Source organism: Nicotiana tomentosiformis, chromosome 9, assembly GCF_000390325.3.
Source record: "Nicotiana tomentosiformis chromosome 9, ASM39032v3, whole genome shotgun sequence".
Classification (NCBI taxonomy): Eukaryota; Viridiplantae; Streptophyta; class Magnoliopsida; order Solanales; family Solanaceae; genus Nicotiana; species Nicotiana tomentosiformis.
Window position 1 is genome coordinate 26,321,573 of NC_090820.1, and position 24,842 is coordinate 26,346,414.

The 24,842-nt window shown below is 38.2% G+C and overlaps 1 protein-coding gene across 1 annotated transcript; it reads left to right on the forward strand.

The window, feature by feature from the left end:
• Positions 1–3,962: 3,962 nt before the first annotated feature.
• Positions 3,963–7,475, forward strand: LOC138898510 (uncharacterized). Its single transcript, XM_070184579.1, has 6 exons — positions 3,963–4,034; positions 4,137–4,205; positions 5,613–5,851; positions 6,140–6,760; positions 6,964–7,017; positions 7,397–7,475. Exons 1-6 carry the CDS (start codon positions 3,963–3,965, stop codon positions 7,473–7,475), a joined length of 1,134 nt encoding a protein of 377 aa, XP_070040680.1.
• Positions 7,476–24,842: the final 17,367 nt, after the last annotated feature.

Genomic DNA, 24,842 nt, shown 5'->3' on the forward strand with positions numbered 1-24,842 from the left:
TCAGAAGGTGTACCACTAAAGTGAATTGGACAGATCTTAGTGAACGTATCTAGTCTCAATAAGGCCTCAAAAGACATGGCGAGCCTATCACCGGTCTGTGCCGCAACAACTGACTGAACTACCCCAACTGGCGGGGCTGCTGGAGCCATCTGCTCTGGAGCAGGAGTAGGGGGAGTTTGTTCTCCTTCCCCAGCCTATGAGACGGCTGATGCCACGGGAAATGTAGCATTCTGGGCTACGCCCTCCATAAGACTTACCAAATGGACTGGAGTGTTCTGAATTACTGGAGTGGCTATGAATCTTTCCGGGACCTGAACTGGTCTAACTGGTACATTCTGAACTGGAACCTCCTCCTGAAGGTCCACTTGAGGTTCTTCAATAGGTGCAGCTGCTCGGGCTTTGGACTGAGCTCTACCTCAGCCTCTAGCAGGACCTCGGCCTCGACCTCTACCCCTGGCCATAGTTGCCACTGGGGGTTCTGGTCCCTGTCCATCGGTAGAGGTATTACATGTTCTCACCATCTGCGAGAGAATAAGAGTAGAATGGTTCAATCATCGATGATAGAATAAATTCGCACGACAAAATAAGAAAGAAGGGATATTGTTCCTAAACTTTATAGCCTCTAAGAGATAAGTACAGACGTCTCCGTACCGATCCTTCAGACTCTACTAAGCTTGCTCATGACTCGTGAGACCTATGTAACCTAGGACTCTGATACCAATTGTCACGACCCGAAATTCCCACCTTCGTACCGTGATGGCGCCTAACATTTCACTTGCTAGGCAAGCCAACGTTAGAATAATATTAACCAATGTTTAAGCATTTTTTAAATTATTAATAATCAAAGAAACAAATGCGGAAGCAAAGTTTGAAATATAGTGAATAATTCATAAACATAACGGTGTCTAAATACCATCCCAGAATTTGGTGTCACAAGTGCACGAGCTTCTAGAATAATACAAATAAAGGTCTAAAATAAAATAAAGTTATTTGGAAATAAACACACAGCTAAAGTAAAATAGACGAGGACTTTAGAACTGCGGACACCATGCAGTTATACCTCAAGACTCCTCTCGTAGCTAAAATCCGAGCAAGTCTATGGTATGCCGCTGTGACCAACTCCAAAATCTGCACAAGAAGTGCAGAGTGTAGTATCAATACAACCGACCCTATGTACTGGTAAGTGCTGAGCCTAACCTCGATGAAGTAGTGACGAGGCTAAGGCGGTTCACTTACATTACCTGTATGCAGTATTAGTAACAACAACAATAATAGAAATAAATCAGGTAATTCATTTAAAATAATTGAAGCCAACTCAGCAGTCATAACCAATTGTCATTTCCATCAATTCTGTTGCAGCGTGCAACCCGCTCTCACAATATATTAACATTCAATTCTGTTATATATTTATTTCAATAAAGTATATATAGACTTTTTAATAAGTCTGTTGCGGCGTGCAATCCGATCCCCCAATATTGACTTTTAATAAGTCTGTTGCGGCGTGCAACCCGATCCTCTAATATTGACTTTTAATTAGTCTGTTGCGGCGTGTAACCTGATCCTCCAATATGGACTTTTTAATAAGTCTGTTGCGGCGTGCAACCCGATCCTCCATTATAGACTTTTAATAAGTCTGTTGCGGCGTGCAACCCGATCCTCCATTATATCCATTTACCAATTCTTATAGAAGAAATTTTGCCAATAAATTCAACAATTGATATAAAATTACAAGACAACAAGCATACAATAATTATGATTTAATCATGAAACAAACAATGACAAATAGCAAATTATTATGAAAATCAGAGAAAAAATAGGCAGTTTAATATTTAATATGCTAAATGTCAAATAACAATTAAAACACATAATTCAAATAGTATGTAACAATTAATGCAGGAATTCAAGAATTAATATTTGACAAAGAATAGGAGAGAAATAATTATTATAATAATTAATTTATGATTTAAAATAATTTATGATTTTTCAAATAAGTAGGCAAACAATTAATTTGATGACGTATAGACACTCGTCACCTCGCCTATACGTCGTTCACATGCAATTCTCATAACAAATAATTTAAGGGTTCTATTCCTCGCTTTGCAAATTTCATTCAATTACTCAACCATAGCTTTTTCTTTTAAATTTGTCTCCGAAAGCTTCAAATCTATTCACAAACAATTCGATATATTCAATACTAATCATAGGAATTAATTCCATATGAATATACAAATTTTTCGGATAAAAATCCGAAATTCATTTAAATATTCGACAGTGGGACCCACGTCTCAAATCCCAAAAAACACGCGAAATCCGAACACCCGTTCCGATACAAGTTCAATCATATAAAAATTGTCTAATTCCGATATCAAATGGACCTTCAAATCTAAATTTTTCATTTTTGGAAAGTTTTACAAAAATTCAAATTTTTTCCATCTAAATCCGAAATAAATAATGAATATAGATATGGATTCGTGAAATATAATCACTTTTGGTTATAGAACACTTACCCAATTCAATGTCGTGAAAACCTCCCTTTGAAATCGTCAAAATCCGAGACTTAAAACTCAAAAATGAGTAAAAATGGCTAAGACCCGATTTTATGTATTCTGCCCAGTATTTTCGCATCTGCGGCCTCTATTTTTGCCCCTGCGGTCTCGCATTTGCGAGACAAAGCTCGCATTTGCGGAAGAGAGCAGCTTGACCAGTGGCCGCATCTGCACCCAAAATTGTCGCACCTGCGATATCGCAGAAGCGCACAAGTGACCGCAGAAGCGGTCGTCCTCGCAGAAGCGGCTTATCCATCGCGGATGCAGTTTCGCACCTGCGCTCATTTCTTCGAAGAAGCAGAGCTCGGCAAGGCTGTCCAGTATCGCAGAAGTGACTGGTATTCCGCAGGAGCGGCCACGCACCTGCGCACAAAATGTCGCAGGTGCGACACACCAGAACCGGCACTGGGCAGCAGGTTCCAATTTCTCTGTGGCTCGTCCGAAACTCATCCGAGCTACTCGGGACCTCGTCCGAATATTCCAACAACTCCAGAAATATAATACGGACTTACTCGGGGTTTCAATTCACGCCAAACAACATCAAAATTATAATTCACACCTCGATTCGAACTTTGAGTTTTAAACTTTTCAATTTGCAAATCTCGTGCCAAAATATATTAAATGAATCCGGAATGACTTCAAATTTGGCACACAAGTCATAAATGACATAACGGAGCTGTTCAAATTTTCTTAATTGGATTCCGGCTCCGATATCAAAAAGTCAACCCCGTGGTCAAACTTGAAAATTTTTAGCCTTTAAATTGCTAGTTCCGTTAAATGGTCATAACTTGAGCTAGGGTCCTCCAAATTAAATTTCGGGCATACGCCCAAGTCCCAAATCCCGATACGGAGCTACTGAAACTATTAAAATACTGATCCTGGTCCGTTTGCTAAAAATGTTGACCAAAGTCAACTCACATGAGTTTTAAAGCTCTATTTCACATTTTAATTCATTTTTCACATGAAAACTTTCCGGAAAATTTTATTTATTATAACACAGAATTTATAAAGCTCAATTTTACTTATCCATTTTACTTATAACACAGAATTTTACTTATCCAATTATAACACAGAATTTTACTTATCCATTTTTCACATGAAAATTTTACTTATTATAAAGCTCAACTCAAGCCGAGGAATGATAAATAGTACTTTTCGAGGTTTTGGAACACAAAATTACTTATTAAATTTAAAGATGACATTTTGGGTCATCACAGTGAAATTGCATGGAGTTTTGGGGCTTCAGGATTTAGCTGCTTGAAGTGATCCTTGGTGGCATCTTTAGCTAGTAGATGAGCCACTTTATTACCTTCACGAAAGTTATGTCGCAGGAGAAGAGCCTTCTGCTTGGGCATTAACGATCTTCATGCATAAATAATGTTAGAGAAAATAATATGATCATGGTATATTGCGGTGATGGCCTCTGTTGAATCTGTTTCCACCTCAAGGGGGAAAAGATTGAATTTTGTGGCAATTCAACATGTAACGGTGATGTAGCAACACATTATTTTTTGGAAGCCAATGATCCAATTACCAGCGTGATCCCTAAAGACTCCTCCTAATCCTGTACCTTTTGAATTTGTTTTGTAGGCTCCATCAGTGTTGAGTTTGTACCAGTTTCTTTGGGGTGCATGCCAGCGTATATGGATTGACATTTTGGTTTGAAGTGGTGCACCTTTAGAATTATGATAGAAGAAATTCCAAAGCCTGACTCGAGATAGTGTTAAATGCAGGGGAGTAGTTTGTGTTGTTGGAATTGTTTTTATTTCTAGTGATCCAAATACCCCAAATCAGGAAAGTGAATAGGTGAGCCCATTCTATTTTTGGACATTGTAGCATCAAATTTAATTCCTTTAAATTTAGTAGCCAATGATTGTTAGCAAAGATGCTATATGGGTGCTGATGCCTAGTTTTCTTCATATTGGACAAACCTTTGGAACCAAGCTCTTGGAATTTCAGCAATGAATTCTTCTTCCTAAACTCAAAATTTTTCAAATCAACAAGTAACTTGATTCCCAACTCGATAACAAAATCAAATCAGTTTTACGCATCAAGTCGCCAAAGAATTCGAAATCGCATACCAAATTTGAGCTTGAAAATATCAATAATAGTGGGTTCAAAGTTCTTTCTCAATTTTGAAATCTCAGTGGCAACTAAGGAATTAGAATCAGTTAAACAACTTGATTCTTAACTTCAAAACTACTAAGACAATCCTCGAATCTGCTCAGGAACTGAACTTCGAATTTCACAATGATTAACCAAATTTCTTTTCTACCTTTTCAAGTCAACTAGCCGCTCGGAAAAAAAAATAACTTCAATATTTCTCAAGTAACAAATAAGGTTGGAACCACTTAAATTTACTTTCTATAAGTAATTTTCAATCAAACTTCAAAAATCCTTTTAGCAAATGGGTTTTAGAAGTTTTTTCAACGCTGATAAACGAGAACTGTGAAGTATCTTTTTTGTATTATTTTTCTTTTTCTTTTTTTTGTAATTATCTCAAGCTAAAACTAAAAATATTATAGAAATAATTCTTTAGCCTAGACTCTTGATACCAAATGATAGCAGTGGGTGAAATATTTAGGGTTTGGCTTTGGGTATGAGTCCGAAAACCTTAACATTTGGAGTTTTTTTTTTACAGATTTGATCCTTTTCTTAAAATTATTTAGAAAAATAGAATCAATTCTAGCTTATTCCATAAATAGCAGATTTTTTTTTACATTATTAGCGTAATATAAAAATTATGTTTCAACCTTACTAGCACTAAGCATAGCTTCACAGGAGGACTTGTGGCACAGAAAATTAGGACACGTATCTCACAAAATTTTACGACAAATGCAGCTATGTAGATACAATAAAAGAAATAATGACAACACTTGTTCAGTTTGTCCACTCTAAACAAACTAGATTTCCTTTCCTCAGAGCACTAGTAGAGCTAGTAAATTTTTTGATTTGGTTCATGGTGATTTTTGGAGACCATATAGAGTTTCAACTGATGGTGGTAATAGGTTTTTTCTCACCCTAGTTGATAATTGTAGTAGAATTGTTTCGATTTTTCTATTAAAGTTGAAGAATGATGTTCCAGTTGTATTGAAAGGATTCTTGACACTTGTAAAGATTCAATTTGACAGTGCAGTAAAGGTGTTCAGAAGTGATAATGGTTTAGAATTTTTCAATTCATACTATAAAGGTTTGTTCAGTGTTACAGGGAATGTTCATCAGAGTTCTTATGTCTACACACCCCACCATAATAGATTAGTAGAAAGAAAACATAGGCATCTTCTAAAAGTAGCCAGAGCAATCAGGTTTCAAGGGTCTATTCCTTTATCTTTCTAGGGAATCTGTGTTCAAAATGCAACATATTTGATTAATATGATCCCCTCTACAAATTTGGCAGGATAATCAACTTGTGAGGTGTTTTATAGCAGGAGTCCTAATCTTTTGAGGAGAGTCTATGCTATGCAACCAATGTTGCCAACAAGAGTGATAAGTTTGGTGCAAGGGCAGTAGTTTCTATGCATATGCATTACTCCTTCCATAGAAGGGGTACAAACTCTATAATCTTGCTGACAAAAGTTTTTTTTTGTAAGCAGGGATGTGTCCTTCAAGGAAGACATTTTTCCTTTCAAGTCAGCCCAGTCTCAAGTCAACACACAATGCCACATCTTAGGTGATATTCCAGTTTGTGATCCATTTATCCTAGTTGCTACAGATGATGAGGTTGTGGACCATGTTGCTACATATAGACTTACATTAGTGGCTATTGATCCCATAACACCAATTCCTGCTACTTCCAGCCCTCCTGATACAGGACACATTGATCATGTAGAAGGCTCACCTGATGCAACACCTGTTACAACAGCTACTGAGGTGACTCCATATCCTATTCCTGTAGAGTTCCATAGGACTCCTGACCATGCCACAGAAGCATCAACCAGCACTAGGAAGTCTACTAGAAGAACAAAGACTCCTGGGTGGTTAAGTGACATTGTTCACAAGGCACCTAAACATAACATTAATGCATCAACAATTACTGCATATCTTATATCAGCATACAAGTCTTATGGTTCTCTTTCAGAGTCATGTTTAAAGGCATTCTGCAACTTGTCATGTGTGAAGGAACCTAAATACTTTGAGGAGGCTGTTCAGGATCCTAAGTGGCTTGAAGCTATGAGACATGAATTGCAGGCATTCAATGATAATCAAACCTGGCAGTTGGTGGATCTACCTCCCAATAAGAAGGCCTTAGTATGTATATGGGTTTTCTAGGTGAAATATAATGCTAAGGGAGAGTTGGAAAGATACAAGGCACGGGTGGTGGCCAAAGGTTACAAAACATAGGAGCGCATTGACTATCAGGAGACCTTCTCTCTAGTGGTGAAGATAGTGACTGTAAGGACTGTCCTGTCATTGGCAGCTATGCGAGGTTAGAGGCTATATCAAATGGTTATCTTCAATGCCTTTTTGTAAGGTAATCTTATGGAGGATGTCTATATGATTCCACTTCCAGGGCTTCTAGACCAGAGGGAGCGTCCACAAGTATTCAAATTACAGAAGTTTCTATATGGCCTGAAGCAAGACTCCAAGCAATAAAATCAGAGGCTCTCATTTCTTCTGGCTTTCTCTAATGTCACCATGACTATTCTCTTTGCTAAGAGGTCTGGCACTGATTTAGTGGTCACATTGGTCTAGGTTGATGACCTTTTGATCACAAGTTCTTCTTCCTCTATAATTCAAAAGGCCAAAACTATGTTGCAACAACATTTCAAGATCAAGGACTTGGGGGAGATCAGATACTTCCTTGGTCTTTAAATTGCTAGAAGTCAGTAAGGGATCTTGGTCTATCAAAGGAAGTTCACATTAGATCTTATTGAATACTTGGGTCTTGGTGGATCAAAGCCTGCTGGTACTCCTTTAGAGGTCAACTAGAGACTCACCAGTGCTGAGTTTGATCAAGGGTGTCTCAGTCGAGGTAGCAATGATGAGCTCTTGTCTGATCCTACAAGCTATCAAAAGCTCTTAGGGAAACTACTCTATCTTACCATGGCTAGGCCATATATTAGCTATACAGTCCAAACTCTTAGCCAGTTCATGTATAAGACAAAAAGATCACATATGGAAGGAGCATTGAGAGTGGTAAGGTACTTGAAGATTTGGGAATACTACTATCATCTAAGGCATCAAAACAACTAACAGTATATTGTGATGCAGACTTGGCCACATGTCCTATGACTAGAAGATCAGTAAGTGGTTTTGTGGTGAAGATTGGAGAGTTCTTGATCTCCTGGAAGTATAAGAAGCAAAGCACAATATCGAGAAGTTCAGCTGAAGCTGAATATAGAAGCATGACAAATGCAATTGCATAAGTAGTCTGGCCAGTTGGCCTTTTTTCAGAATTGAAGATAGAGCTAGAGTTGCCGGTGAAGTTGTACTGTGATAACAAAGCAGCACTTCCGTTTGCTGCAAATCTAATCTATCACGAAAAGACTAAGCACATAGTGATCGACTGCCACTTTATTAGAGAAAAGATTCAAGAAGGTCTCATACACAAAACATGTTTCTTCAGCAATGCAATTAGCTGACATACTGACCAAAGGCCTAGGAAAAACACATGAGTTCTTATTGTCTAAGCTGGGAATGTTCAATTTATTCACATTACATAGCTTGAGGAGGAGTGTTAAAGGTGTAACTTGATGATAGTCCAGTTGGAGCTTAGCTGTTAGTTAGTTAGTTAGTTAGTTACGTTGTTACTGAGGGGGTAATTATATAATTAGATAGTTAGTTAGTTAGATACACTGTAGGTCGGTTATTAATTGTGTAAAAATACATGCCACTGTACATTTTTCTTTCTCAATGAAGTAGAAGAAAGATTCATCCTCTCAGATCATTTCTCTTTTACTGATTGCTTAACAATGAAGCTTCTATGGCAGCTACTTGACATAAACCCCTTGTGAAATCCATATCTCATATCTACAAAATACTAATATTTATTTACAAAACAAAAATAAAGTTAATTAATATACATTATTATCACGACCCAAAATCAAACTAGTCGTGATGGCACCTAACCCAACCCACTAGGTAAGCCAGTTTAATAATAATCCAATTTCAAATGAGATCTACTGAGAAAATAATGATAATATAACTGAACTCATATACAAACAATCCCCAAGGACTGGTAGTATAAATCATGAGTTTCTAAGATTTAGAGTTTACAAAGCTAGTATGAAATAAATACACCATAATTTGAAATATACATAAACAGATTTTTATAAATCTAAAGCTACCATGAACAAGAGGCAACTATCACCGAAAACGCAGTTCATCTTCACAGCTAGCTTCCACCATACACAACAATATCAACTCTAAAATCTGCAAGCAATATCAACTCTCAGAGTACTCAATCTCACAGCCTCGCACTCCCACTCATCATGCTCAATCACTCAGCACACTTAGTCACCCAGCATTGTACGGTACCTGCGCTCACTGCTGGTATGTCAGACTCCGGAGGGGAAGATCCTGTACAAGTGCTAATATAAGCCAACATGGCCTGCTGCGGCGTACAGCCCGATCCCATCATGAATCAAAAAATCATGTTGCGGCATGCAGCCCGATCCCATCATGAATCAATAAAGCATCCTGCGACGTGCAACCCGATCCCATCATGAATTAATAAAGCCTCCTACGGCGTGCATCCCGATCCCATCAATAATAATAAATCCTATAAGGTTTGTTACGGCATGCAGCCCGATCCATATAATAATAATTATATATATGGCCATATGGCCTACTGCGGCGTGCAGCCCGATCCACAATATCTATCACAACATGGCTATCAGGACCCAACTCAGTCATCAATCTCTCCAGCCTCTCAGGCTCATAAATCTCATGCCAATCAGCCCAAACAATGATAACATGATATGACAACAAAGGATAACAGAGACTCAGATATGATATGTGAATAAATGAATATGACTAAGTATGTAACTGCAATTTAAGCAAATAACTCAATAGTAAAGATGACCTCACTAGGTCCCAATAGAATAAACATATAGCCTAAACATGATTCCCAATATGATTCACAGCTCAATTTTTCTAACACGTAGAAATTTCAAGGATAGAAATAAGATTAGGCAACTACACAGTGTCACAGAATCAATCGAGTCATAATTCACACGGTGCACGCTCACACGCCTGTCATCTAGCATGTGCGTCACCTCAACACCAAACACATAACACGTATATTCAGAGATTCATACCCTTAGCACTAAGTTTAGAAGTGTTAATTACCTCAAACAAGCCGAATCCAATACAGAGCAAGCCAAACAATACCCTAGAAATGCCATCCCGCCTGTACCGACCTCCGAATGGCTTGAAACAAGTAAAAAGTCAATCAAGAACATCAAAAAATGCCAAAGGAAACAAACCCAATCAATAAAGGTCGAATCTTTAATCAAAAGTCCCAAGTCAACCAAAATGTCAAACCCGAGCTCACACCTCAAAACCTGACAAAACATACAAAATCCAATAAGCTATTCAATTTCGAGTCAGACCATACTAGTTTCACTCAAATCCGGCTCCGAATCGATGTTCAAAACTCAAAAATACACTTTATCAAATTTTAGACAAAAATCCCCAATTTCTCTTTTGAAATCATCAACCAAATACCAAAAAGCGAAGAAAGATTCATGAAATATAATCAAAATCAAGTAAAAAACACCTATCCCAATCCATGTGGTAAAAGCGCATAAACAATCACCCAAATCCGAGCTCCCCAACGCAAAATATGACCAAATGAATAAACCCTCGATATTATATGCTTCTGTCCAGTTGTTCTGCCTTGTTTCGTATGACAAATGATCCCAAAACTCACTTTTGATGTCTCTAATGGAGTCCTCGTAAAATTCCAGTTAATTTAGGCTTTTGAATCACTTCATTTGACCTTATAATAAAGGTGATACATTGGTTTCAATATTTCGCACCTCAAATCGAATTTAATGAACTTTTAAACTTCCAACTTTCAGAACTCGTACCGAACCATACTAAATCAACTCGGAATGAACTCAAATTTTTGCACACAAGTCCCAAATGACACAACAAACCTATTCCAACTCTCCGAACAACAATTCGAATCCGATATCATCAAAGTCAACTCTCGGTCAAACTTATGAACATTCCAAACCTTCAAATTCCAACTTTTGCCAATTAGTGCCGAAACCTTCTAGAAATATCCAAATGTAAATCCGGGCATACGTCCAAGTCTAAAATTACCATACGGACTTAACGGAACCATCAAAACTCCGATCCGAGGTCAAATACTAAAAAATCAAACTTGATCAACTCTTCCAACTTAAAGCTTCCTAGTTGAGAATCATTCTTCCAAATCAATTCTGAATCATCTGAAAACCAAAACCGACGATTCACACAAGTGATAATACATCATACGAAGCTACTCAAGACTTCAAATAGCTTAAAGGAATGCAAATGTTCAAAATGATCGGTCGGGTCGTTACATTCTCCCCGAACGTGCCAAGAGTCATTTCAAAGCCATCAAATCGCCATGTAACCTTCCCATGTACATTCCCGGGGGTGATCCCATGTCACCCCAATTAAAATAAGCCTACCAACACAACATAACTAAAGATCCTTAATTCAACATTAGCCCATAAACCTTGGAACCCAATTTCCAACGTCCAGAATTCCTTACAAGACCCGAATCTCGCATCTACATACTGTATAAGTCTGAAAAAGCTATATCAAGCCATAACCCTAACCCAAGATCTAATCACATGACATATCACATAACTCGCATACTCGTAGCAATAATTTCCGATCACAGTAGTGCTCAAAAACAAACTCGGTACCTAAAAAATCCTCATATCAAATAAAATCCCGTTCAAAACATACTCCGCTACAACGCGTGACCCCATCCAAACACCGGTTCATATAAAATACCTCGAGCCCCAATGCTAAAAATCAACAACCATAAGCAAGTCAAAAAACAACCACACAAAGTGCATGACCATAATCATGTAGAAATGGATAGCACAATATACCATCAACAGGAAAGACCATAATCATGGCTCAACCAGCCAATCAACACCTCAATAACCATATCACTTGAAGAAGAAACACATCTAGTGTGCGTATAACCAACAAATCATAACCCATTATAGCATAGAAGAGTAACACATAGAACATATAAGAATGCAAACAAGCTCAACTCCAACTGAATGACACACCCCTCAACAATAATAGTGATGAGTCCACAAATCTGACCCAGTGTAGAATACACATCCTTATTGGCCTACCAATGGGCCCCCAAATAGACTCCAGTCATCCATAGATAGATAAATAACCCTCGAAAAGTCCTCAATGGCCTAACCATAACACCTACTATTAGATATCTAACTTTGTCCATACCTTCACAGTCCGCAACCAAGGAACAATCTGCCTCTGAGACTCCCTGTCTCCAAACTACTAAAATACAAAAGAATCACCAGATCTGATCCCATCTCCACCACTCAAGTGACTGACACATATTTCATACATAATTATTCTACGAGAAATACTTTCATAATTCTTCCGTGCCATATAGAAAAATTCGAACATCACCAGTCGATCAACCAGACAAGTATCACAATACAAATGAAGCATATGTAAGTCAAAACATAAGGCACCCTTTGAAATGCACAATCTTCTCAGGAAATACCAAGTAGTAATAGCATTCATCTAGTCATCTAAAACCATCCATGTTGTCTAAGAATTCATGACCCTCCCTTCAACACTGAACCGTGCCCTTGCAAATGCAAATCTCAATCCCCACACGACACACCGCATCTATCATGCCATAATGTGAAAACACAAGAACCACATTACCGACCCTAGGTCATAAGAAAATTACATACTCGATTAGCTAGAAACCTTCCACTTGATCCAATCCAGGAGAAAAATCATAACACGCAACATGCTCCTTACACCTGTAGGAAATATCCATCTCAAATCGAGAACTCCTCGAAATTCATTTGCACATAACCAAGCCATAAGAACTGAATCGCTCTAACTCAACCAAGCCGCGCAAGTCACCAAAACCAAGAGTATTGCCGCAAAACACCTGTAGAGACTCAGCACATCATAAGTACCCAAAGAACTGATTATATCCATTAACGTGTTGATCCAACCTATTACCATGTTGTCCTATTTCTCTGAGTTCCTTACGAATTACCCTCAAGTTGACACTTCTCCTTGCCTGAACACCACGTTCCTTGCCCAAAGCTCACCATAAATGATCCTAACATAAAACCACACCTCCCTAAGGCCCATAAGCCGCGGTATTCCCTTTTAAGCACCCCAAAAGTACCACAACCGAGACACCCACTCTGAAGAGGCCTTATGTGAATCTAAAGTTATTTCCTTCACCTTCTTGATACTGAAATGAGAATCCATGATGTTATAGAATATTGCGAGTCTCGACACCATCCAATGTAAATCTCAGATTCTAGCCATATACAAATCCAAAAAATTCTCAATTGCCACATATAAATTTTAAATCCATTAGAACCCCCTCGAGACTCATCCACTCTACTAGAATCTCAATTGCACCACCCAAGCGGGCCGAACGACCCGTCCCCCATTAGCACAACACCCAAAGAAGTAACCCCGCCTTAACGCAACCGAGTAAACTCTTACTCCATGCGCACTACATCCGTCATGAATAACAACTCAAATCATTCCTTGACTTCTATATACCCATAAAGTGTCATATAACCCGTATCCAGAAATTCATTTACTCGAGTCATCCTCGATCTCAACCTCTGCAAATCATATCTGATTCACAAGTATGCCTCAAACCAAAACCAATACAACACATAACCATGCAATCAAATCGTCGATAACTGAGTCCCCCACTTTGGCTCAAAGCCATAGAACAAAACATTCGATAACTCACAATTCCCATACTCTATTACTGCCATAATACCGTAGTGAGATTCAACTAAATCCTTCATAAGCTCATGTAACACAAACCATATAATACCTCAAATCATTTGCTAAGCTCACATTCATCCTCGTGACTGTCAGGTCAACTTTCTCTACTAATCCAAACTCAAATCGCAACACTTATACCCATTGGTAGAAAAGAAAGCCTCCACACAACATCATAAGGATCACATATCCGTAGATTACCTCGCAGGTGATAGTCCACCTGCTTAGCCTCAAACTGACATCTCTATATACCCTTTCACAACCACAACTACTACGCAATCACTTAATCTTCATCAGTCTGAACTCATCAATAAGACATGAAAATCTACTTCATTCCACAAATGAAATAACACGAAAGAATCTCTCAAAACCTTCATAACTCAAGACTGTATGACACATCTATAAAAATCAAGCATCCAATAGTCCTTTTCACATCTCAAGAAAACTCTTCCCGTGACATTCAAACCATTTAAACACATCCCGCAGCCATATCCTACTCATCATATAGCCATCCAACCACTCACCCAGTCACCAGTACCACTCATAAGGACACCACTGGACATTGAAGTCTAAAAGCACATGCTCACACAACTAAAACTACCGAGCCTAAGTTGCGGTCCAAACTGGGCCTCAAGTCCTCCAGACTGGTCCATCACCACCACCAACAACAACAAACCCAGTAGTTTCCTACAAGTGGGGTCTGGGGAGTGTAAGGTGTACACAGCCTTACCCCTATCCCTGGAAGGGCAGAGAGGTTGTTTCCGATAGACCCTCGGAGACTGGTCCATCGCCAAAACACAAAAAATACATCTCACACCTTATCAATGGAATCCACAAACTGTCGATGTACAACTGATACCGATCGCTTACATGTGCATACGAGTGAGTAGAAGGAATTCAAAGAGATACGCTTCAAGCTCAATCAATGTCGCACGATATGGAAAGAAAGATGTGAAGTTTATCCTAAATGCCATGTAGCGTCTCAAAGATAGGTATGGACGTCATCATACTGATCCGCAAGACTCTACTACACACTTGCTCATGACTCGTAGAACCTATAAACCAAGAGCTCTGATACCAACTTTTCAAGACCAAAAATCTAACAAGTCGTAATGGTACCTAACCCAACCCGCTAGGTAGGACAGTTTAACAATAATCCAATTTCAAATGAGATCTACTGAGAAAATAATGATAATAAAATTGAACTCTTATACAAATAATCTCCAAGTACTGGTAGTACAAATCATGAGCTTCTAAGATTTAGAGTTTACAAAGCTTGTATGAAATAAATAAACCATCTGTTTGAAATGTACATAAATAGATTTTTATAAATCTAAAACTACAATAAATAAGAGACAACTATCACCGGAAATACAGGTTCATCTTCACTGCCAGCTTCCGCCATACACAGCAATATCAACTCCAAAATCTACACACAAGTTGCAGAAGTGTAGTATGACTATAACCGACCCCATATACTCAATAAGTAACAAACCTAACCTTAGATTGAAAGTAGTGACGAGCTTGGACAACGGTCAGAGTCTAACACCAATAGCCAAGAACAACTCGCAACAATATTAATGAAAACACTACAAGTAATATTCAAAGATATGATGCTCAGCTTGTTCATAGTTACCAAAAATAGGCATGCTATTTGGGTATAGCAGTAAAACCCAAATCTTTCACCGAAATCATCAAAATATGAGTAAATTAGAAAACTATGATTTTTTCCAAAAACTTTCAACAACAGATAAGATATTTCATTATCAGATAGCATGAGAAAAGTACATCTCTATGCCTATATGTCAATGTGTATGTGAAATCATGAATGTCATAAAATCGTGTAGCATGAGGAAATGCATCTCTATGCCTGTATGACAAGTATGCATGTCAAATGCAATGCATCACAGTGATGAACTCATGTACTCACACTCTCAGAGTACCCAATATCATAGTCGCGCACTCTCATTCATCATGCTCAATCACTTAGCACACTCAATTACTTAGCACTGTACGGTACCTGCACTCACTGATGGTATGTCAGACTCCGGAGGGGCGGATCCTGCCCAAGCGCTAATATAAGCCAAAATGGCATGCTGCGGCGTGCAACCCGATCCCATCATGAATCAATAAAGCTTGCTGCGGCATGCGGCCCGATACCACAAAAAATAATAAAGCCTATAAGATCTGATGCGACGTATAACCCTATCTATATAATAATAATAATATATATAAAGACAATATGGCATGCTGTGACGTGCAGCCCGATCCACAATATCTTTCATAACACGACTCTCAGACCCTAACTCAATCATCAATGTCTCCAGCCTCTCGGGCTCACAAATCTCATGCCAATCAGCCCAAACAATGATAACATGATGCGACAACAAAGGATAACGGAGACTGGGATATGATATATGAATGAATGAATATGACTAAGTGTGTAACTGCAATTTAAGTAAATAACTCAATAGCAGAGATAACCTCAGTGGGTCCCAATAGAATAATCATATAGCCTAAACATGATTTCTAACATGATTCACAGCTCAATTTATGTAACATATAGAAATTTCAAGGATAAAAATCAGATTAGGTAACTGCACGGTATCACAGAATCAATCGAGTCATAATTCACATGGTGCACACCCACACGCCCGTCACCTAGCATGTGCTTCATCTCAACACCAAACATATAACACGTATGTTCATGGATTCATACCCTCAACATCAAGTTTAGAAGTGTTACTTACCTCGAACAAGCCGAATCTAATACCGAGCAAGCCAAACAATACTCTAGAAATGCCAACCCATGCGTACCGAGCTCCGAACAGCTCGAAACTAGCCAAAAGCTAATCAAGAACATCAAAGAATGCCAAAGGAAACAAGCCCAATCGATAAAGGTCGAATCTTTAATCAAAAGCCTAAAGTCAACAAAAGTCAAACCTAGGCCCGCACATCTAAACCCGACAAAACTTACAAAATCTGAAAACCCATTCAATTACGAGTCCAACCTTACTAGTTTCACTCAAATCTAACTCCGAATCGATGTTCAAAACTCAAAAATTTACTTTATGAAATTTTAGACAAAAACTCACAATTTCTCTTTTGAAATCATCAACCAATACCAAAAAATGAATATAGATTCATTAAATATAATTAAAATCAAGTAAAAAACACTTACTCTAATTCATGTGGTAAAATCGCCTTAAATATCACTCAAATCCAAGCTCCCCAACTCAAAATATGACCAAATGAACAATCCTTCGATATTATATACTTCTGCCTAGTTGTTCAGCCTCGTTCCTTATGCTAAATAATCTCGAAACTCTCTTTTGATGCCTCCAATGGATTTCTCATAAATTTTCAGTCAAGTTACGCTGTTAAATCACTCCATTTGACCTTATAATGAAGGTGATACGTTGGTTTCAATATTTGGAAGTAGTGCAGATTTTTAAAGACGAATTCAGTGGTAATTTCGTAATTAATCTGAAAAATCTAGCAACCCAATTCTTAGTAAAATGACCATAAATTTCTCATACGATATCCAAATTCGACGATTCATTTTTCTATGGCTCAGTACTTACCATATGGATCTAATGCTTCAATTAAAATAGAAATCTGAGCTCATTTGCTTAATGTGGTGCCATATATGCATGATGAAACGACGTCGAAACATAAAACAAAACGTGCACTACACAACCCAAACGTATCTGAAACTCACCCGAGCCCCTCGGGACCCCGTCCTAACTTACCAACAAGTCCCAAAATATAATACGGACTTACTCGAGGCCTCAAATCATGCATAACAATATCAAAACTACGAATCACACCTCAAATCGAACTTTATGAACTTTCAACTTCCGAAACTCGTACCGAACCATATCAAATCAACTCATAAACAACTCAAATTTTGCACACAAGTCTCAAATGACATAACTAACCTATTCCAACTCCTGAAACAACAATTCGAATATGATATCATCAAAGTCAACTCTCGGTCAAACTTATGAACATTCCAAACTTTCAAATTCCAACTTTCGCCAATTAGTGCCGAAATCTTCTAGAAATATCCAAATACAAATTCGGGCATACGCCCAAGTTCAAAATCATCATCTTGACCTAACGGAACTATCAAAATTCCGATCCGAGGTCAAATACTAAAAAGTCAAATTTTGTCAACTCTTCCAACTTAAAGCTTCCTAGTTGAGAATCATTCTGCCAAAACAATACTGAATCACCTGGAAACCAAAACCGACTATTCACACAAGTCATAATACATCATACGAAGCTACTCAAGATTTTAAATAGCTGAACGGAATGTAAATATTCAAAACGACCGGTCGGATTGTTACAATTATTCATCTATTTCTTTCTATAAAGTACTTTACCTAAATAAGATACCTTGGGAAACTTGACACTCTCGTGCTCCAATGTAAAAAAGGGCAGCCTAATGTAGAAGGCATCCCGTGTTTACGCAGGGTTTGAGGAAGGACCGCAGTTCAAGGAGTGTAATGTAAATAACCTACCCTTCTTCGAGGTGTAGATTACACAGAGACAACTTTACCGTTACTCCAATATTCCCTTCTCCCACACTCCAATGTGTCATTCAATATGTGCTGATTCATACTTGAATTTTTAGCTTAATCTGGCTGATTATTTTATCATCTTATGGAGAACACACATTTGGTAACATAACTATTTTTCATTAAAATGTATCTTATAAAGATATCCTAATTAGATTTGCAGTTACCTTCACTTAAAATATTCCTAAATAAGTAGATGACCAAATTCTTTTTGGTAATAAGATTATGAAAATAAATTATTTTCTCTTCATATTTTCCTGTTATCCAAAACAGAAGAGTCTAAAAAGGGAAAAACACAAAAGATATTGTGAATATTCAGATTAAAAGGCTCGAAAAAGTTACAAATTTCGGCATATTTCTCCTTTATATACCATCAAAAAACCTTGAGAGGAAGCAAACGAATTTCATATTATTCAAAAGCACCATCCTTAATTATTTTCTCAACATGGTTCATTTTTTAGTGAAGATCCTCTTTTTGTTACTATTATTTATCATGATCCACAACATTCAAGGATGTACGTTCCCTTTACTTCGACAACACCAGGTGCACGTTCTCAATAATCTTCCGGTCAATTCCCCTAAACTAGAACTTCACTGTGCATCTGGAGACGATGACTTAGGGTATAAGTACCCTGCTGTTGGAACAGATTTCAATTGGGAATTTTGTGCGACCAAACGTACATTATTCTTTTGTCATTTTTGGTGGGATGGAAAAGATCAAGCATTTGATGTATTTAACGATTTGTATTATTGCATTCATGATGGAAAAGGTTTTGTTCTAGAGTATACTACCAAATGCCAATGGAAAGTGCAGCCTGATGGTTTTTATTTGGGTTATTATGATGAAGATGTTGGTACGATTGTTTACACAAAATACCGTGATTGGTGAGCTTATATTTTTTCTTGCTTGTGAAATTAAGTAAATTAGAAGGAAAAAAAGGGACTGCCAACAATGGTGAGTGACTGCTAAAAATATTTATTTGTTTTACCTTTTAGGAAGCTTGCATTGCAATAATAAAAAAAATAAACTTTGTTGTGATCGTGGTTGTATTTTAGGATATATATATATGTGGATGTTATTTCAAACGGCAAATGGCCAAATATATCTCTATATTATGAGAAAATATTTAAATAACCTTTCGTTATACTTTCAGTCCAAATATACCTCTGCCATAATACTATTGGTTTAAATATACCTTTTTTCCGTTAAGTTTGTCTAAGGTGGACATCCAATCCTGCGTGTCACCGACATTTGATGAGGTTGATGCCACATGACATGCCACCTCAGTGCCCCTAACCCATTTTACCCCTCCCTCTATTTGTTTTTCCACCATTAAAATTTTCTTTCCTTCCATCACTATTGTCATTGTAACCGCACTATTGTCGTCTTCCTTTGATTTATGAAAGATAAACCATTAAACGAGCCTCTGTATACGCCAAAGTTGATGAATAAACTACTTCCACAAAAACAAAAAAATTGTCCACATAAATTGTTCCTATTCAGAAATTCATTACTATATAACAGCAGAGGTCAATGGCAATGCATCCTTGTGGAATAATCACTACAAAGTCTTCTGATCCAGAAAATCTCAAAACTGCATAATTGTTTCTCTATTTCCTTTTTTTTTTGTTTTCCTCTTTATGCCACACTAGTAAGGAGTCCACGGTTCAGGATTCAGGTGCATAAAGGGAGCGAAATTTGCGTCGATTATTCCACCAAACTCCGCCAAACTAGCAGTGTATCAGATAGCGTTCACCTATTAAGATTTAGAAAAAGAAGAATAAATTAGCTAATTTTTTTTTTGTTTCTGTTAAATTGTAAATCTTAATTTCTCATGACTTTCACTCAATTCATTGATCGTTAGTCTACGTACTAAGTAACAACGTAATTACTAAATAGTAATAGGTCTCATCGCATGATGACCACCGGATTAAAATCTTACATCCGCCAAAATTTTCGATGATTTTGAATCATATTAACACGCAACTAACATAAATGTGATGGAATTTTGGAATCTCTTCACTCTTAATTTAAGGTCGTAAATTTGAATGGTGGCGGTAATAGTAGCAATGATGGTGGAGAGGAAGAAAATTTTAGTGGTGGAAAAAAAATAGAATGGAGGGGTAAAATGAGTTAGGTGTAACGATCCAATCGGTCGTTTTACTTTCTAGATCCATGTTCCCCTAAATAAGACTCTCCATATGTGTTTTACTATTTTATGAATTGCGGGGATGGTTAGTTCGGGTTTGGAAGGGTTCGGATTAAAATCAGAACACTTACTTCCTTAATATTGGCTTAAAAGAGTTAAGTTTGGCTTGGGTCAACCTTTTTAGTAAATGACTTCGGAACCGGGATTTGACGGTCCCAATAGGTTCATATATGATTTTGGACTTGGGTGTATGTTCGGATCGGGTTTTGGATAACCGGGAGTATTTCAACGCTTAATATTGAAAGTTGGCACATTGAAGGTTTTCATGTTCTTTAAATTTAGTTTGAGATATGATTTGGTGTTATCGAGTTCTGATTGGGATTTTGAGCATGGAAATAGTTATGGGTTTTGGATTCGATTCAAGCGTTTTGGCGTCCGATTCGTATTTCTAGATATTATTTTGGTATTTCGAGCGCGCGAGCGGGTTCGTATTATATTGTTGGATGTGTGAGTGTTATTGGATGGGGTCCCGGTGGCCTCGGATGCGGAACGGATTGGAATCGGGCTCAAAATTATCATGAAGAACTGCTGGTGCACCGGTTCTGGTGCGTCCGCACTTGCGAGATTTTGGCCGCAGGTGCGAGATTTTGACCGCAGAAGCAGTCTGGTGTGGACTGCCCAGTGGTCGCAGAAGCGAGGCAAGAACCGCACCTGCGAAGGTGCAGGTGCAAGGGAGTCGATCGCAGAAGCGGGGGTTCGCTGGTGCGACGCATGTGCGGGCTCGCAGAAGCGAGGCTTTGCCGGCAGAATCAATGGAGGCAGACCTGGGCATGGTCCGCACCTGTGATGTTTCGATTGCAGGTGCGAAATCACTGAAGGCTATGAGGTTCATTTAAGTCGAGACTTAGGCTATTTTGGCTCATTTCTTTCATCTCTTGGGCGATTTTGGACCTCTTTGAAGAAGGGTTTTCATCTAGTACTTTGAGGTAAGTAATTTCTATATAAGATAAGTTTAATACATGCATTATTGGGTAGATTCTTGGCACATAAAGTGTAAAAATTATGGATTTAGTTAAAAAATCTTGATTTTGATAAAAATAATATTTAACCACGAAAATAATTAAAGAATTGGGTGAAAATTAAATATTTGAATTCGTGATCCCAAGGGGTTTGGGGGTGGGGAGGGGAGAGGGGTGAATTTTAGGAATCTTCCAATTTGGATTGGGTAATTACTCTAATTGCTAAATTATTAACTTTTGAGTGTATAATGATTAATTTATATGATATTTGGCTAGGTTCGGATTGTTTGGAACCAAGTTAAGTCCTTAGAGTGAATTTGTGGGCAAGAAGGTGAGCTTTGAGACGAGGTAAGTCTCTTGCCTAACCTTGTAAGAGGGAATTTACCCCATAGGTATTTTAAATTACTATTTTCTTCTAATTGTGGGGGCTACGCACGCACGAGGTAATGGGAGTACGTGCGTGGCTACTAATTATGCTTAATTCCAGGTAGTTTTAGGACCAAAATCATGAAATACTTGGGATATTTGCACTCTACTTGTTAAATTTAAGTGCCTAAATTATATTGAAACTTGATAAAGGATTCATAAAGACCAAATTTTGCTCACTTGAGTTTTGGCAGGTTACTTAACTGTTAATAGAAATTGTGCTTCTTTGTGTATTAGCCTTGTAATAGATTTTAAATCGGATGTTCATAAAGTACTCTCTCTTCTTATGGAGCGGGCTGAACGCCTTAGCAGTATAATAAATGCATCTATGGTTCGTGTCACTCGACCTCGGCAATGTACACATTATTTTGGATTTGGCCGTACGACCTCGGCATAAATTATGTGTGTTAATGCTTGGAGTTCGAATACACTTGATACTATTTTTTTCTTATGAATTGAGAGGTTATAATTTATTTATTGGCCCAAAATTTATTTGGAATTAGTATATGTTAGTTGAAGACTTTTGAAATTTACGATTAGTCAAAGAATCATTTAATCATTGCTTGCTATTGAGTTATTATTATTATTCACATATTTTATGCCTATTTAGAATTCATGTCTTTTATTGTTGGCAGTGTCGATGTCGACGCCTCGTCACTACTTCTTTGATGTTAGACTGGATACTTACTGGGTACATGTTGTTTATGTACTCACGCTACACTTATGCACTAATCGTGTAGGATTTGAGGCAGGTGCATCTGGCAGTCTGTAACGACCCGGCTGGCCGTTTTGAGAGTTATAGTCCCATTCTCCCATTTATTGCTCATTGTTTCTTTATAATTGCTATGTGACTTGTCGGGGTAGTTGGTTCGGGTCCGGAGAGGTTTCAGAATGAGTTGAGATACTTAGTCTTAAGGTTGAAAGCTTAAGTTAAAAAGGTTGACCGGATGTTAACTTATGTGTAAACAACTCCAAAATAGAGTTTTGATGGTTCTGTTAGCTCTGATGGGTGATTTTGGACTTTGGATCGTGTCCGGATTATGATTTAAAGGTCCCTACTTAATTTAGGCTTGAAATGACAAAATTTGAAAATTTATAAATTTGACTGAGAATGGACTTTGTGGTTACTGGGATCGGAATGGGGTTCCAGGAGTTGGATTAGGCCCGTGGTGTCATTTATGATGTGTGTGAAAAACTTGAGGTCAATCAGACGTGATTAGATAGGTTTTAGCATCGTATGTAGAAGTTGTAAGTTCATTAGGCTTGAATCGATGCGTGATTCGTGATTTTAGCGTTGTTTGATATGATTTGAAGGCCCGACTAAGTTCATATGATGTTTTAGGACTTGTTGGTAGGTTTGGTTGAGGTCCCAGGGGCCTCGGATAGATTTCGGATGGTTAACGGATGGGAATTTGGACTTGGAAGATGGCTGAGGCTGCATATTTCTGGTGTCTGGTTTCCTTCTTCGCGTTCATGATGAGAGTCACGCGTTCGCAAAGAGTATCTAGAGGCAGTGAAGATTTGTTCATCGTGTTCGCGAGTGGGTAACCGCATTCGTGAAGGTTTGGGAATGATGATGCATCGCGAACGTGAGATAAGGGATGCGTTCGCGAAGAAGAGAGGAGTAGAGTGGGACCTCACGCGCTGGTCTATGCGTTCGGTGTAAGGGATCGCGTTCGCAAAGATTAAGGTCAGTTCATCATTGCGTTCGTGTAGAAGGTTTTGGGCAGCAGAATGGTTTGTGCTACGTGAACGCGAGAGGAGGGTCGCGTTCACGAAGAAGGGTCACCTGGACAGAAACTTAAATATTTCAAAACAAGGGTTTGAGTTAATTTTCACAAATTGATTTGGGAGCTCTGTGGAAGGCGATTTTTGGAGAGATTTTCAAGTGAGTGATTGGGGCAAGTGATTCTTACTTAGTTTTGGTTAAACTCCATGTTTATGTCTTTGATTTTATCATTTAAGTAGTGATTTGGTGTGGAAATTTGGAGAAAATGGACGAAAGTACTTAGGACGAATTTTTGGGATTTGATTGAGATTTTGGTATCGGATTTGAGTAATTTTTGTATGGGTGAACTCGTGGTTAAATGAGTATTCGGATTTTGTGACTTTGATTGTATTCCAAGACGTGGGCCCAAGGGCTAATTTTTGAGTTGACTTTTGACTTTCGATTAATAACTTAGTATTTTCTTAAGGAATTGATTTGTTTAACTTGTGTTGATTGTATCAAACTGTTTGTGGCTAGATTCGAGGCATTTAGAGGCTGATTCACTAGGCAAGGCCATTTTGGAGTAGGGATTTGCACGGTTTAAGGTAAGTAATAGTTTTAAACTTGGTTTTGAGGGTATGAAACTCCGAATTTTGTGTCATGTGATTGGTGTTGAGGTGATGCACATGCTAGGTGGCGGGCGTGTGGGCGTGCACTATAGTAATTTTGGCTTGGTCAATTCCCTGGAACTATATAGTTGAATAATCTGTTGTTATCCGTATATTCTCCAAGTGTTGAAGAAATTGAACTGCAAATCGTGTTAGAAATCATGCTAAGGCTATGTGTTGATACTGTAGGGACCCCTACAGGTCGTATTACATGATGAATTATCTGTTAAATTGCCACTCTGTACTTAGTCATAGTTTTTACTTGCATATTATATCTCAGTCTCTGTTGTTCTTTATTTATGCATTAAATCATCGATGTTTGGGTTGTTTATCATGATTATTGAGAGCCCGAGAGACTGGAGAGATTGATGACTGAGTGAGGTCGAGGGACTGATTGTGAGGATATTAAGGGATCAGGCTACATGCCGCAACATGTTTCTATTTACTTATGCCTGGACCTGGCTTATTATACCACTTGGGTTGAAGGAGCCCCTCCGGAGTATGCACCCCCACAGTGAGCGTAGTGGATATTATATTTAGGATGGAGTTCCCTGGGCATGGAGTTTCCCCATATATTCACATTTGGGATGGAGTTGCCCTATACATTTATATTGAGGGATGGATATTCTCTAGGCTAGACCTGCCCCGTACTGTACTGAGTGATTGAGTTCTCTGAGAGTGAGAGTGCGCGAGGCTTCCATTGTAGTGTACCACATACAACATGTATAGTGGCATGTAGCTATAGAAATGTCATATCCC

What these genes read in the sequence shown, in the direction of transcription:
- LOC138898510 (XM_070184579.1), top strand. Translation starts at nt 3,963, where the DNA reads ATGGCCTCTGTTGAATCTGTTTCCACCTCAAGGGGGAAAAGATTGAAT. An exon ending in AAAGTAGCCAGAGCAATCAG is followed by an intron (nt 5,852 to 6,139) that starts GTTTCAAGGGTC and finishes TTTTGTAAGCAG; the next exon opens with GGATGTGTCCTTCAAGGAAG. An exon ending in CTTCAATGCCTTTTTGTAAG is followed by an intron (nt 7,018 to 7,396) that starts GTAATCTTATGG and finishes GGTCTATCAAAG; the next exon opens with GAAGTTCACATTAGATCTTA.